Source organism: Chamaea fasciata, unplaced genomic scaffold (genome assembly GCF_029207755.1).
Source record: "Chamaea fasciata isolate MVZ Bird 193981 ecotype frontalis unplaced genomic scaffold, bChaFas1.0.hap1 SCAF_24, whole genome shotgun sequence".
In the NCBI taxonomy this organism is placed as follows: Eukaryota; Metazoa; Chordata; class Aves; order Passeriformes; family Sylviidae; genus Chamaea; species Chamaea fasciata.
Genome location: NW_027094109.1, coordinates 2,722,655 through 2,739,282, shown reverse-complemented (window position 1 = coordinate 2,739,282; position 16,628 = coordinate 2,722,655). Strand labels below are relative to the sequence as shown.

The 16,628-nt window shown below is 52.7% G+C and overlaps 1 protein-coding gene across 7 annotated transcripts in view; it reads right to left on the bottom strand.

The window, feature by feature from the left end:
- LOC136300898 (protein CEPU-1) overlaps positions 1-16,628 on the bottom strand; it is a 356,401-nt gene that overhangs the window by 41,222 nt on the left and 298,551 nt on the right. For all 7 annotated transcript variants that reach the window (XM_066203605.1, XM_066203606.1, XM_066203609.1 and 4 more), the window contains one exon: positions 8,123-8,355. In XM_066203605.1, coding sequence (XP_066059702.1) covers positions 8,123-8,355 — 233 coding nt within the window. The remainder of the gene's footprint in view (positions 1-8,122; positions 8,356-16,628) is intronic.

The following is a 16,628-nucleotide window of genomic DNA, read 5'->3' as shown; positions in this document are numbered from 1 at the left end:
CGGGCATGACAAGCGTGCATCCCTGACCATGGCAAACCTGCATCCCTGGGCACATCAAGAGTGCCTCCCTGGGCACAACAAACCTGCATCTCCTGGCACAAAGTGCACATCCCTGAGCACAGCAAGAGCTCGTACCCAGGCAAAATAATAATGAATCACCAGACACAGAAGGAGTGCATCCCTGGGCATGACAAGCATAAACCCCTGGGCACACCCCTCGGCCAAAAGCACACATCCCTGGGCACGGCAAGTGTGGATCCCCAGCAGCGCTGGGCCTGGGGAGGATGAGGGAAGCTCTGCGATGCTCGAGACAGACCAGCAGCTCTGCCTCCCTCCCCTGGAGGCTGGAGAAAACTGCAGCGAGCCCCTGCATGGCACAGAGATGTCACCTGCGCCTTATCCCCCCACTGCCCTTCCAGCCCTGATACAACGCTGCCAGCCGGGAAAGGAGGAATTTAGCCCATACCCACGCCAGCGATGGCAGGTGCTTCTTGGGGTACATGGCTTAGGGTGCACCAAGATTTGTGCCCCACCTCACAAATTCTGGGGGCTCTGGATAAATCCTCTAGGCAAAGGAGACTCTCCCTTGCACAGGAATCAGTGCCCTTGAATGAAACCCCTCCTCTGGCACGCTGCGTGTGCTGGGTTGTCTGCCTGGCCCTGCAGCACGGCAGTAATTTGTAGCTTGTGCCGGGATCCTTCACATTGAAAGATGACATATAAATATAAAACGTTATCACTCCATAACAGCCACATGCTATAAAACGCCAGCCAGAAGGATCTGGAACTAGATGGAGGCAGTGCTTTAAATCCTTCCCTGCAGAGTTACTGCCTCTAAAACAACAGACCTGCTCCAAAGAGCCCCAGCAACAGAGGGAGAAGAGGACAGACCCCGATAAAAACACCACAATTGAAGAATTAGATGAATAAGTGATGGGATTACAGCATGACCTCCCCATGCTGACAGCCCCAGGGTAGCAGTAGCACCGGCACACGGGATGACGTCTCCTCCCATTCATCCCCTGCTGTGATTTTGTTCCTGTAGTAACAACAAAGCGCCGGTACCGATGTTACACTACAGCGGGCTGACTCCGCTCCCGCGGTTACGATAACAATGCTGTTACTGTAGTAACATTACGGAGCCGAGGTCTCACTGTTCTACCCTTAATTTTATTGTCGTAAGATTAAATTGCAATAATGTTATTGAGCTGCCATTAGTGTTGCCATGGCAACAATAACATTAAGGTAGCGATATCACATTACAGTGGTCCAACCGTTCCACCACAAATATTTTAATGTAGTAAAACAAAAGAGATTACTGCAGTAACATTAAACTGCAGTGACCTCATTAAACCCCCACCGGCGTTATCACAGCGCTCCTCTGGAAACCGCAGGCGGCAGCGCGAGGTGCCCGGCGCGCACCCTGGGTGCTGCTGTGCCACCCTGTAAATCCATGCGGAAAGGAAAGGGGAGTTGCTGCGCATCTGGAGAGCCACACACAGCTCCAGTCCTCCCTGCCTGGAGAGCTGCTGGCCTCCCGGCTTCACCCGCTCCGCAGAAGGGATTAGCAGAGTCACTCTTGAATGGCTCTGGGTGAGGCGGGTGACCCCTCCATGAAAGCCTTTGGAGAGGTTGGGTGAACCGGGCTGCCGGCAGCTCGCGTGCTCAGAAAGGCTCAAAGAGGAGCAGACTCTTGTTTTCTAGAAGAGGGGTGATCTGAGGGTGACCTCGGCAGCTCTGAGGGAGTAGCAGACAGAGTTCCGCTCAGCTCTCCTCGTTGCCACAAAAGCGCACACAGCTGAGCCGGGGAGGATGGAAATAGCGGAGAGGTGGGAATGCCCCCAGCACCGAGGCACAGGACATCTGGAGGGGACCACAAAGAACTCTGACTGCCCTGAGGGACCCCAGTGACACACAGGACTACAGCACTACCACTTCACCGGGGAGACAAACAGGAATCAGCCACAGCCTGGGTGTACGAAAGAAAGAAAAACAGGAAGGAAATTGAACCAGTCTGTGTGTCCTGTGAATCACTGGATTTTCCTTCTCCTCTGCTCCAGTCTCCTGCCAGTTATTTCTCCTCGGGAACAGGATACATCCTCCCATGACTCTGGCGGTGCCTGGCCTGCTTCATCGCTGGGGTGCCAGGCAAGCCCAGAGGACGCCATGAGGGAATGGTTTGAATTTGGAAAAGGTCGATGTGGTGTAGATTTAAAGAAGACATTTTTTACAGTGAGGGTGGTGAGTCCCTGGCACAGGGTGCCCAGAAAAGCTGTGACTGCCCCTGGATCCCTGGCAGTGTCCAAGGCCAGGTTGGACAGGGCTTGGAGCAACCTGGGATAGTGGGAAGTGTCCCTGCCCATGGCAGGAGGTGGAACTTTAAAGTGGGGTCTTTAAAGCCCCTTCCTATCCAAACCACTCTGGGATTCTGTGCCTTCCCTTCATCCCAACCTCCCTATTGCCAAGTTGCCCTCCTAACAATGTTAACTCACCCGAGCACTGCTCACCTCCCCATCCCTCCCACTCTTTACATCAGCGGGCTCATCCACAAGCCCCAGGTAGGAGGAGCGGCACGGTGGGTCACACCCCCAGTGGGATGCGGCGTGCCTGGTTCCCTCCAGCAGCAGCACGGACATGAAACTGGGGCAGCCTGAAGCTGCAGCAAGGGCAGAATGTGAGCCCAGAGCAAACTCTTCCACAGTACAGACCCTGGAGTCTCTTTTCCCTCCCTGCTCCCACCCCACGATATAATTGCTAATTAATAATAACGTTTAGCTCTCAGATAGCGCGTTCCATCTTCAAAGACCTCTGTCGACATTAATGAATTAATCCTCATCAACCCCCCTGTGAAGTAGGTGACAATTATTATCTCTGCCTCACAGATGTTAAACTGATTTGCAAAGAGGTCAAGTGACTTTGGGGAGGCTGGAGGGAGCCTGGCCGGCTACGAGGCCACTCCACGGGGGAACGTGGACAAGCGCATCCCAGAGAAGCGAGGGCTGGGACCCGAGGGTGTGCTGGAGATGGAGAGATCCAGGGGCAGTAATGGATGTGGGACCTGCAGAGATGCTCCCCGAGGGCAGAGCAAAACGAGGATAAAGAGCCAAAAAACTAGGCCAGTGCGTGAGAGCGTGTGGGAGACCTTCAGTCCTCCACAGCTGCCCTGATACAAAAGGCAAAGATGCCTTGACAGAGGGACGGTGATTAGCAACAAAAGAGAGACGGGGAAGGAACACATCAGTCAAAGGAGCCGAGAGCGCAGGCGAAGTGAGGGACGATTTCCATTTCGTGCCGCTGGTTTCCTCCCCTCCACCGCTTTGGGGAGGCTCTCCCAGTTCCCCTGTGTCTTTTAGGAGTTATTATCTAAACCTGCTTTTGCTTCTAGGAGGAATAGCTGCTCCCACGGGGTGAAATGTGTGGACACACCAGTAAATCCGTGCCAGAAGCAGGGGGAGTATCTTGCCCGGTGTGAAATTCCAGCCCATGGCCTCAAACGCGCCCAGTTTCCTCACATCTTCTGCCACTGGTGGGCAAATCCCTTTTCCCTCCTTGCCCCCAGAACCAGCGGCATTGGTGGCACAGGCTCAGCCCCACAGGTGAGATGATGATGACTACAGGGACCGAGCCTTCCTCCCAGCAAAGGCATTTCCCAGGCAGCGAAACAGCCGCAAAAAGTTCTCCTTGCTGTCCCACGAGTGGAAGGGACCCGTGGCATCAAAGGAAAATGAATTGGGCAGAGTTTGGCGGTTGAAACAAAGCCGGCCCGGGCACCGCAGCCCCACCGGTGCCTTTATCTCGCCGGCACAGACCTCGGCCGTGCTGCTCCCCATGCGGGGACAGATGCCACCGGCACTGCCACCTCTGCCCCCTGCCAGCCCCTGCCACCTGTGTCCGCAGCCCCCCGACTCCGCCGAGCAGGTAATTAACTCCCAGACAAAGGCAGGGATTTGAAGATTAACCTGGGCTCGGGAAGGAGTGGGGAAAACTCATTTACACCAAACAAAAGGGGAGGGGTGATTAGTTGCTCCAGTGACAACAGCAAGAGCCAGATAGGGCCAGGGAAAGTGATAAAGAAGCGGGGAAAGCGCTAATATCCCCCAGTTGCCTGCTTTTGCCTTTTTATTTTTTTTTTCTTCCTTCTTTCTTTCTTTTTAAGCACTAAAATTCCACCATTTTCTATCATGCAAATTCGTGTGCCTAAGTGAGATTAAACTCCGGCAGGCTCCGTGCCTCCTTCCCCAAGTCCATTTCCCCGCACTGAGATAAGGCCAACTTCCCTTAATGCATCTTACAAGGCAGTGGGAGTGTTTTGCAGGCACGCATTGGAGACGGCTTATTATCAATACAAATAACAGCTTTTCAGATATCGTCCTTCTCCTCCCACCTCCCCTTTCTCCTTTAAACCCAGGAACCCGGAGAGTGGCTTAAATAGCTGAAATGTCCTGCGGGGAGCAGGGAGAAGGGGGAGGCTGTGCCTGAGATGCTGCTGCAAGAAGTAGGACTCGCTAAGGAAACCAGGGTGGGACACAGGAGAGGAGAGGAGAGGAGAGGAAGGAAAAGCATCACTCCTCGGAGGTCAGTGGGACCTAAATCCTCTTTCTCATTCCGGGTTTCTGCCCCGCTCCAAGTTCACAGCTTGCCTATTGCAAGTGCGGCTTTCTTGGATTTTGTTTCTATGGGATTTACTCCCAAAACCATCTCGCTCTCCTCAAGATCCAAGGCAGATTCCTGCAAACACAGGCAGTGCTGCTTTTTGGTGCTTTGTCTGGTCTGGTGGCAACTCCTCCTAAGAAGGAACGAATTCTGAAGGAGTGGGAGCACCTTCCAGACCCTGCAGATGACAGGGATGCTCCCCGAGCTGCTCATTTTAGCTCTGTCTGTAACCCGAGTTCATTTTTCCAGGAGAGATCCAGGTGCTAAGAACCTCCTTGTCCCCTTGGCAGCCCCGTTGTTGGCTGACCTCAGCTTGGCACCACCAGCCTGACCCCGTTTAGAGCAGTCCCCAAAATAGCAGGTCTGAACTTTGGTGCATTCGGTGCCAAGGGTCTGTTGTCTCATTCCTGAGCTCGTTTGTCCCACATTAGCACAGAGGCACCGACCTGCTATTCCTGGATCAGCAGCAATCACCTTCTCCCTTTTGTATCAGGATTTCAAGACTGACAAGTGTTTCTGAAAGCCTGGCCAATGAGCAAATGTGGGAAAAACAGCGCTTGGATGGTTTCAGAAAGGAGGCAGCTAAGGGGCACCAGGATAACAACCTTCCCAAAAGCAAAAGGTTATTACAGAGGACACTGATCAATTGTTCCCCACATCCACTGGGAATAGGCTGAGAAAAAACTCCACTTCATTTGCAACAAAGAAGGTTTAAGTTAGATATTAGCTATACATTTTCTAATTAAAAAGGTAGCAAAGCAGTAGAATAGATTGTCTGGGGAGACTGAAGAACCTGCTTTGTTAAAGATTTTCAAGAATAGCTTTCACATGTGCTTGGCAGCGAGGTCTCTGCCTGGTTGCAGGGGGACGGGATAAATTAGCTCTTGAGGTGCCTTCTCCCCACCTATTTTGGGATCTCGGCCATCCAATGGAGCCAACCCAGAAATAAATGTGCAGCTCACCCCTTGCTGCAGTGTGGGTGTCCTCAGTTCCGGGTGTTTCCACCTGATTCTCCCCTTGGGGATCATTCCTGACCCTCGTACCCTGAAGGAATATCCTTCTCCCACCCCCGTCCCTCTCCTGTTTTTTGCTCTCCCCCCTCCCATAGCTCTGCTTCCCTCCAGCAGCCCTTGGCCACAACCACAGATGTCTCCCTCCATAGCTGTTTCCCATCGATATCCCCCGGACCTGGGGAGGAGGAGGATGCAGGAACGGGCTCAGAGTGTCTGAGCCTGGCTGATATGCACCCATCCTGCTTGCCTGGGGGAGCAGCAGGCTGCTGCAATCCTGGCCGGAAGGGGAAGAGCTCCTTGCCCCCCGGCAGCCAGTCCCTTTGGAGAGCACAGCCTGCCCCCGGGCACGATTTAATTGCATCCTGAGAGGCTGGAGTGCTCCTGCCTCCAGAGCCGTGCCCCCAGGCCCTTCCCTGGTGCAGCAAGGGAAAACTCAGGACCTGCTTAGAGCAACCTGCACACCTCCCTCTTCCTGGCTAAATCTGTTTCCCACCTCCTCGCATCACCTCTCCTTTCCTATCAGGCTGCAGGAAGGGGCAAAACGTCCCAGGGCCATGTGCTGAACTTGGCACATCCCTGAAATCTGGTGCTGAGCCACCCTGCTTTCCTAGGAGGGGGAATAAGCCCCACTTCCCACAAGCTGAATGTCATTTTGGACAGGATTATTCCAGAATACATATTTATAGGGCCCATTTTCCAAGGCAGGAGAGTTAATCCTGGCACCCCAGTCCAATTTTCATGGAGGTCATTAAGGCAGGTTTCCCTTTAATTGGACACGATAATTCACTTTCATGTCCTGCTCTGAGAAAGGGCTGGGTGAGCCAAAGAACAGCTCTTCAAATTAGGGGGCTCGCTCTCCAGAGCTGGAATTTCTGCCTGCAGCACGAGGATCTTCAGCACATTACAGGACAGAGCCCATCACTGAATCATCCCGTGCTTAACTGCTGCAAGGAGTTAAGCTCTGACCTTTTCCTGCAGTACCCAAATATCTCTTCCTAATGATACAGCGAGACACGGGAGGGATGGGCCTGGATGTCTGGTGATACAGGAAATTTAGGTCAGGAAATGGGGAATCAGAAGAGAACAGATAGAAATTGTCCTGCATCACCCCAGCATCTGATAGCGACTTCAGAACTTGCTGGTGATCGACTTTGGCTTAAGAAACTCAGGCAGGTAATAAGAGATTGCAAGATAAACAGCCAGACCCGGGGCTGGCAATGCATCCGCTTCCCCTCCGCGCTTAATGGAGATGGAGAAAGTCCGGCTCTGGTTAGTCAGCTTGATTGCTTGAAGAGGAAAAGGAAAATGAAAAGGGAGGGAAGAGGGAAAATAAAGGCCCTGAGTCTGGGTTTTTTCCCCACTTCTATTCATTAGGCTGTCAATAGTGCTCAGGCCTGGAATATCGACGGTGGATTAGCTCAACCCGACTCTGTGTACAAGACCAATGCCTTTTTAACCCAGCTTGTTTCCAAATCAATACACCCATCAGCATTCGAAAATTAGCCCGAGACGAGATTCCAATACTCAGGCTGGTGTGTCATGTTAAGAGGGCTCCCGGCCAAATCACAGAAGAAGCAGCAGGAAAAAAAAAAATACCAAAAACAGTTGCTAGCAAGGGATTAGAAATTTTCCATTAATCTTCCCCCAGGCTAAGAGCTCGTCAGGTTCCGTGTGTCTCTCCACGAGGCTACCCCTTGTCCTGTCACAGACACAGGATCTACTTTCCATGAATGTTCACCATCACATGTGGCCACACCTGTCTGTCCCCTCTGGAGAAGTCATGTGTGCTCACACATTTGCTGAAGAGCACATGTAGGCACCCACTTAGCCACCAAAAATGCTCCAGCACCCTGTGCTGGTCTTTCTCCTCCTCTTCCTCCTCCAGAAGTAGGGAATTTCAACACACAAACACATATTGTTGCTAGGCATACACACACCCCCACAAAGCACACAAATCTGCCGGCTCTCTCTTTTCCCCCAACACAAGTTTTACTTCAAGCACTGCCTCCAGCTTGGAAAACAAAAAAAAATCAAAAAACAACAACAACAACAAACAGCACTGTGGATTTGCCAGTGACTGTCAGGAGGCAGAGCTGCCTGTATCAGAGCCTGAGATTATGTCAGCAAAGTTGGATAAAACCAAGCCTGACAGAGTTCAAGACGCATTTGGAGAATACCCTCGGACCCGTGGTGTGACTCTTGGGGATGCTGCTGTGTAGGGCCAGGAGTTGGACTCCCTGATCCTTGTGGGTCCCTTCCAACTCAGCAAGTTCCCTGATTCTGTGAAATTCATTACCCAGCTTGCGAGGATCCAAGCTTGTGGATCAGCCTCCACTGCTGCACCAAGCAGTGTCACGTGCTCAACACAGGAACAATGGGAGGAGACGACACCAGGGCAAAAGGAACAGGAAGAAAAGTCCCAAACCCAACTCCTCAACAAAGTCCCCTCTTCTTACCTTGCACGATGAGATGGACACGCGATGTCTTGGGGTGATTGTCTGTCTGCACGGAGCAGGTGTAGGGGCCCTCATCGTACACATCCACATCCTGGATCTGGATGCTGTACTGGGTTTTGGTGTTGGCCAGGAGCACCACCCGAGGGTCCAAGCACCACTTGTCATTGCCGGCATAGAGGATGCTGCTGCGGTTCAGCCAGGCCACTCGGGTCACCCTGTTGTCCACGGAGCACCTGGGGAGAGGCAGAGAGGTGACCCATCAGTGAGCTGCTCCTGGGTGCTCTCCCTCCCTCCCTCCCAGCCCTCCTGGTCCTCCTGGCACTATTTTTAGCTTTGCTGTCAGCAGTACTTTCAGAGACCAAGTGCTTTCAGTGTCCAAAGAGGACAAGGTCAGCACTTTCCCTGCGGTGCTCAGGGCACCGATATCCATCTAAACCAGCAGCTCCAGAGATTTGCCCAAGAGCTTCACAGAGTTTGCAGATGCAGGGAGGTCAGAGCCACCCAGTACCAGCCTTGCACTCCTCCATCCCAATGTATTCTTTTGCTAACTCCCAGACAAACAGAGCTGTGCCCAAACCTCCATCTCGAGTCCACACTTTTTTTGGGGGGTGCAGGTTGTCACTTCCTGCCCAAATCCATCACCTGTCATTCTCTCCACAGACCTTCATCCCTGCAGCCACACAAAGAAATGCAAAGTGGTGCTGGGAAAGCTTGTGCTGCTTCACAAAGGAGCGAGGAAAATTTATCTTTGGAGGAAGCCAGCTCTGACACACACCTCTAAAGTGAAACCTTGAACATCGGATCATTTGTCCCCTCTGTCAGCTTTTCCTTCTGTACCCATCACCTGCACCTCCCTCACTTGTGCACTCACCCCAGCTGAGCACTTCACTTATCCAGGGATGCTTTGGAGGTAGAAATCCTCTATATTCAGCCTCAATAAGCACCTGAGTTCCCCCCAGAGACACCACAGTGCAAACCTAGAAATTATTTTGATCCTGAAGGAGATTATTTTCCTGTCAACATCAGCTGGGATCAGTCTTGCTTCTCCCAAAGGCTTCTGCCAGCCCTGTAACCCCCCGTCCCCAAGCCAGGTTTGAATCCTCCCACTGCCACCAATCATCTCCAGATAAGCATCAAGACCTTCTCTAAAGAGCAGAAACCTGCAGCCCCCACAGCCAGCTAAACCCCTGCTTCTCTGGGAGAAATTTTGGGATTACGGAGCCATAGGGATTTAGCCACACTTTGCTGGATGCTGGCTCCAGAGCATAATGTCCCTGTGTAAAACCACTCAGCCTAAGATCCACTGTTTATATTCTTCCCTGAACTACTTCATTACCTGTGCAGTGACTGGGATGCAAATTAACCTCAGAGGCACCCAGACAGAGCCCAGCAGCTTCCAGGACATCCTACTCGGGATGACTTCAAGGAATGTAAAGGACTTAATGGGCTCCACGTGCCAGATTGCACTAAGAGGAGAGGTGATGGCAAGGATGGGCATATCTGTGGCACGTGGACATGTCCTGGGCACTTTAGGGAGTGTGTCCTGTCTCTGGGTGAGCTGCCCCCTTCTTGGGGGTCCTTTAGCCTCCTTTGGGTGGGGATTCACCTTTTCTTCAAGGTGACAAATGATAGGACAAGAGGAGATGGCCTCAAGTTGCACCAGGGAAGGTTTAGATTGAATATTAGGGGATATTTCTTCTCTGAAAGGGTGGCGAAAGCCTGCCACAGGCTGCCCAGGGCAGTGCTGGAGTCACTGGAAGCATCTAAAAGCCACACAGATGTGGCACTTGGGGACATGGGTTAGCAGAGGGCCTGGCAGTAAAAGGGAATGGTTGGACTGATCTTAGAGGCTTTTCCAACCTCAATGATTCTGTGGTGGGAGACTTCTATTCCTGTGTCCATTACTGGTGCCAGGGAAGACACAGGCACCCACCTGGAGACAAGTTGTCTCGTCTCATTCAGCTTCTTTTTGGAACCTCTTTGGCCCCAGAGATTACAGGAGAAGCCAAAATAACCCAACCAGCCTCAACACACAACTTCTGGGGGCTCGGGGTGACAGAGGAGATGTGCCCAAGGTGAGATGTGTTGTCTGCGGCACAGGAGACCCCTGATTTGCCAGTACCCAACTCCTGCTCCACCCTCCCTCTCTGGTGTGAAAAACAGCCAAAAAATGAAACAATTTCACTACTGTTCCATAATGATATGACGATAATAATAAATTAAATGTGAGCAGATTTTTATGATCTACATTAAAAAAAGCAATAGATTCAGTATGGGCTGAACACCAAGAACTTGGCTCTTGCTCTCAGCTGCATTACAACTTGAGTAAAAGGTCTAAGAGTTTAGTTGCAGAAGTTGAATTAAACTGGAGATTTCTTCCCAGAGGATGGGTTTAGTCTATTGAACTCCAAATCTCAGCTCTGCTGGTAGCTCAGACCTATGGGGCACGAATAAAATGAAGTGGTTATTTGGTGTTTGGCTCTGGTACCATGAAATAGGCTCCTGTGGTGGTTCTACACAAACACAGGGGTGTCCAGGGCTGGGTGATGAGAAACCAGATGTGACTTGAATTTCTTAACCAGCCCCCTCTGCAGACGTTACCTTGAGGAACTGTAAGCAGGCTGAACTAAAAATATATATTTCCTCTCTCCTCCTCCACGCCACATTTCTTTATGAAATGCATCAGCTTGGAGATCCTTGGATAATAATGGAGCCAGACAGTGTGCAATCCAAGCATTCCCTCTATCATATGGGCATTTAAGTGCTTTTGAAAAGCAGCGGGGCTCAGGTAACGCATGAGGCAGCAGTGAAATAAGTGCTTTCGCCCTTCACAGCACCTGGGCACAATCTCTCCTTATCACCCAGACACGCTTCCCTGTCCCTGGGATCAGCAAGCTTCAAGCTGTTACTTTATATTCTTCCCTGCCTCTTAAAGCTCCTGAGCCAACACATATATATATATAATAGAGCACAGCAGCAGCTCCTGGGAAAGAGGTGCTTTGACCTCTGGATGCGCTGGGCTATTTAGGGATTGGCAGTTCTGCTCCTTCCTGAGCTGCTTCCAAGAGCTGTTCTCCTCCTTCTCCTCCTGCTCCTCCCGCTCCTCCCGCTCCTCCTCACACAAGCTCCGGTTGGGGTCCCCATGGCCGAGGCTCGTCACAGCGACCTGATGCTCTTCCAGCCCCTCCATCTGCTCCTCCTCCCCTCCTCCAGCAGCTCCTCTCCCCAGCACAGGGATGGGAAGCCTCCTCTCCCACACACGGGCAGCCGAGCGGAAAGCCTTTGGCTTTGGGCAGGAAGCCACGCTCCAGGCACAGGTGGAGAGCAAAGCCACTGCCGAGCCCACAGCCTCCCCTCTGCCCACTCTGCTCCTGGCAAAGTGCAAAGCCCTGGGATGCCTCCTCTACCTCGCTGGAAGCTCTCACTTTCCCTCTCAGCCCATGATGTGCCAGGGAAGGAAGGGAGGGAGAGGTCCTTGGGGTGCCGGAAGGCAGCGCTTGCCTCCAAAAAGATGATCTAAAAACAATTATGCACAGATGAGGTAATTTTCTCTCTCAAGATCCTTAATCCTTGTTCCACTCCTGCTCAGACAGCAAGGACTTCTCCAGGAAGATGATAAAACTGCTGCGTGCCAGCACAAGGTAGAGATGATACTGCTCTGGATCCTGCTGCCTCTCTCTGCTGCTTCTTTCCCAATAAACCCAGAGTCCCGAGCCTCGGGGTTTCTCCTCTGGGAGATGGGAACTCTGTCTAACTCACCACTGCTACATCATCCTGGGGCAGGCAGGGATGGTTTGTAGGGAGATGCAGCTCCTCACGCTGCACCAGACCCTCAGCTCCCTGCAGCCTCTGAGGTCACCTCAAAATGACCACAAATTTGGGCATTTTAAGAGAGTTACACGCACTGAGCAAAGGTGAGAGCTGTGAATCTCCATCCTCCCCACCTGTCCCAACCCACCTGCTCATCCCTCGCCCTGCACTCCCCGATAAATGACGTGTGATGGGTGCAAAGGGACACAGGCTGGCGCTGCCCCTTCCAGATCTATCAACATCTCCCACAGCCAAAACTCCTGGGTTTTGTTATCCACCCTCTTCTATCAAGTTGGTCCATTAGGGACTGGTCATTCTTCCCCGGACTGGTATTCCCAAACATTTCCACAGCCTGAGGGTTGAGCTCATGCAGCCAAAGGGCCCCACAGGTGCAGCCAACAGCCCACCTGGCTGCAGGGACAGAACTCAAAGACAAATTGGAGGAGGGAAAGCAACGCCACGAGGATTCTGCCAGCGAGCACAAAAATGAGCCGGGCTGAAAATGCCAACAAAGCCATCAGTGGGGACAAAACAGCCTCACAAACAAGTACCAGGAATAAACAAGCAGCAGGGTGCTGATGCCGAGTTCCCTGACCACTGATCCCACCCGTGCTGCATCCAGCCCCCAGCACCTCCCTGCGACTCCAGAGCAGACACAGATGGCACACGCCAGCAGTGACGTGCCCTTCTGAATTTCTCTCTTTGCTTTCTCGAGTTTGCACACAAAAAAATGACAGGAGAGGAGGTGGGCAGGCAGTGGGGGGAAGGAGGTTTTTAATTACTGAAGTGTAGTAATTGGCACACAACACTTTTTTGTTGCCTCTTATGCAGATTGCTGGTGTTCTAGAGGGTTGGGCTGGAGAGCACAGATTGTCTCAACCCAGCAGGACACACAAGAAATGAATAATGTTAATTAGAACTGAAAAGAGCTCAGCAAAATTGCCAACCTGATTGCTGCTTTCATTGCAATTATCAGGGTACAAGCTCCATCATGGGGAGGCAGGGATGGGGCTAAGCTTGGCTCACCCCAGCAAATGTGGGAGCCCAATCTGGGCTATGACCAAACTGACCCTCCCCAGGCTCCTTTCGTCTTCCATGACCCCCTAATTTTCACAGCATGCCCACCCTAGATATGCACCTTCCTAAATCCTGGCCACTTGACGGAATTTCACAACGGCATTGACCCAAATTCTTTAGGTTGGAAAAAACCTTTAAGATCACTGAGTCCAAGCATTAACCCAGCATTGCCAAGCCCACCCCTAAACCATGTCCCCAAGTGCCACACCCACCATCAAGCATCCCCAGATGTCTTTTCATTTTCTCCCCAGTCTAACTCAGCTATTCCCACACACTTCCAGATTTGTAATCAATCCCACACCATCAATGTTTAGTCTCTGCTGTGAGCTAAAGAGATCAGGAATAAGTTTGGGGTTGATCCTAAAATTGAGTGCAAATCCTCCCACTGAGGCTGGGTAGGATGACAGTATGCTCTGGCCCTGCCTGGTCCCCAGCTTCTCATGGCCCAGACATCACCTTCCTGCCTCTGCACTGTCAGCCGAGCTATAAATGATCAACGAAACCAGCCCACCGCCGGAGGCAGAGCTCCACATCTCAGATTTATTTCTGTGATTATCACATTTTATTGTTATTTATTAGGATTAATTAAAGGCCGGGCTGTGAACAACTCAATCCCAGTCAGGCTCAGTCTCACAGACTTTCCTCTGATGTTCAGAAGAGAATTTTGGCCATCAGCTCCTGAGCAAAGGGAAAGCTGGGGCCAGATTGCTGCCACGGTCCCTGGGACAGGCACTGCCCAGGATCCTGTGAGGCTGGGATACCCATGCCATGGACAGCTTGAGGTGTGGATATCACATAGAACATGGTCTGAAAGCTTTTTAACTAATAAATATCGAACCAACCCTCTCATTGTTACAACCCAGCCTGGTTTTGCTCTCTTTGCTGCGCTGGGCTAAGTCACGCACCAGCAATTTCTCCCAGTCCAGCCCTTCTCCAGCAGGATTTACAGCATCTGCTCCCTTTCCGTGCACACCCAGCCTGCCTTTGCTCACACGCCCTCCCTGCAGCACCATCTGCTCACATCCTCGGGGCTGGTCAGTGCTGCCCTGCACACCAACCCCACACAGCACACGCCGAGAGCACGCGTGTGCACCCACACACGGGGCAACAGCGTGTGCTCCTCCAGCAATAATCCGTTCTGCTGGAGCAGGGACACCCAGCTCAGGCCATGGAGCTTGGACGGCAAGGGTGGATGTGCTGGTCACAGGCTCCTTGCAGGAGACATTCACAGTGGAAGTCGGACTCTTGGATTCAAACGTCCGTAGGTTTGGTGCTGCTGCGAGCCCCCAGTGCTCAGTCAGGGACTGTGATGGGGGCTGCAGGCTCAGCCCTGCTGGGGGGAGTGGCCGTGATCCAGTTCTTGGCATTCCTGTCCTCACCTGCTCCCCAGGACCAGCTCAGCCATCCTCACCCTCATGGTGAGTTTGGCTGGAGGGGATCCCTGGAGCTCCCACTGATGTGACACCACCAAAGACAGAGCCCGAGGAGGTTTTCACAGCACAGAGGGCTCACAGGACTGAGAAACCTCTTCCCTGCATGGGGAGCCTGGCTCCTGACAGGCAGGAGCTGACCCAAGGATTAACTCAGCAGCGGGGTCCAGGAGGAAAGGGGGGTCCCTGCTGGGGCTGGCGCCTTCCTCCCACCCCCCCTCCAAAGGCTGCAGGGTGAGGAGGTAGCGTTGGATCAGCTGCCAGCCCAGTGCCTCTTCAAAATACCACTGAGCTGGTCAAAAGAAACACTCAAAAGTGAAAAATAAAACTTCTTTGTGCTTCCCCCTCTCTTCCCTGCCCAGACAGTTCCATGTCGGTTGTTGCAGAGGGAGTCAGGGCCCTGAACTGGGAGGTTCTGCCTTTCCCACTGGCTCATGCAAGTTCCTGCCCTTCATTCCTGCCCTCTGCAAGGCTTTAAAGATATCTGGCACCTCCTTGCCAGGGAGTGTGAGTTAACTCATGTTTATAAAGTACCTGATCTCCTCAATTGAAAGTTTATACATGCAAATGATTCACACTAATTACATTAATAATAATACTGGGCTCAAAAAGATCTGCCTTGGTTCACTGCCCGGGATTCACAGAGCTGCAAACAACTCCCAGTGTGCTGCCTTAGACACGGTTATTGGCAAACGCCGAGGAAACAGGAGGAAACCGGACTGGGAAGGGAAGAAGAGCTGCAAAAAGAGCTGGAGCTCCCGCTGACCGAGCATCAGGCAGGGTAGGGAGCAGGCACGGATTCCATGGACACCTCCGTGTGCGTCCTGACAGTCCTGGGAGACCCCAGTGCCGGCCCCCGGGCTGGTGCAGGGCGGGCAGATCGCGATGCAGCCGGCAGGGACGGCTCGTCTGGAAAAGTCTTCATCTCTCTGCAATGCAGCAGCGCACCAGCACCTTTCCAAGTCCCGTGCTCGGCTCATCCAGCCTTTCTATTTATCCTCCTATTGTCTCTGCTAACAACAGGGCTCTGCACATCTAGAGCATCTCCCATCTCGGCATCTCGGAGCGTGCCTCAAAACATCAATGAGGGCAGCGGCTCGCAGAGCGCGGCGGCAAGCGCGTCCCTAAGCCCGGCGGTGCCTGCCCCCACGGGCCACCACGGAGCTTGGGGGTCCTCCAGAAGTGTTAATGGCACCGGGGACAGGCTGACACCGGCACCAAAATGCCTGCGGGCAGCCCTCTAGGGACATGGGTGGTTTACAAATGACACGGATCGCACCAGGGAACTCCTGCGCTGAGCTGTGGGATAGTTACTCCTCAGGGTTTTCTCCTTCCTCACATTCCCAAAGCCCAAGTAATGAACAGGAGGCTCCTGGATGCCAGCAGGCAAACAGCCCTCACTGAAAGCCACCCCTACCCGGGCAGTCTTCCAAGGTTGCCCACGGAAGGATCCTCACTCCTGCAGGGAGGGCACCAGCCCAGCCCAGGACCGGGCTCTGGCAGCTTCAAAAAGAGGTGTGGAAAATGCCATAAGAAGAAAATAACTCCCTGATGATCTCATCCTCTCCCCTCAAGCGTTACGGAGCAGTGTAAACCCTGGAAAACAAGGTCTCTTCATCCGAGGAGGTGTGGAGAAGTCGATTTCTCCCTCTGCCTCCAAAAGAACTGGGATCTCTCTCCTTGCTGTGCACTTCTCTCCAGAAAAAAATGCTCCTTTGCCTCCTCCTAGTCCCGGGCTGAGCCACTCAATTCGCCACCCTCCAGCCCCCCTGGCAGATCCCACTCTCCTGCTGCCGGCTGCGCTCCCAGCAGCCAGAGCCGATCCCCGGCGCTGAACTCGCTCAGTTACGAACTGTGCCCCGGAATAAATCCTGGTTCTGCTTTGCCAAGTGACACTAATGGCCCTGGAATAAAGAGATGCCATCCACCCCAACAGGCTGCAAAGGAGCGCGTTTAACTACGCACACAGGCAAGGGACTGCTGAGCTTAACTGCACTGAAAATGTATTCCAAAGGAAGCGATGCACTTAACTTATCACAAGTGGGAAATTATCACTGAAGTGGCTTTTCCTCAGAAGTTGAGGCACAAAACAGGAATGGTGAGGGGTGAACGCTTCCTGCCAGGGCTGCAGAGAGAGGTAGAGGAGGGAACTGGAGGCTGCTGTAGGATGGTGCCAGCCCGGGGGCTCT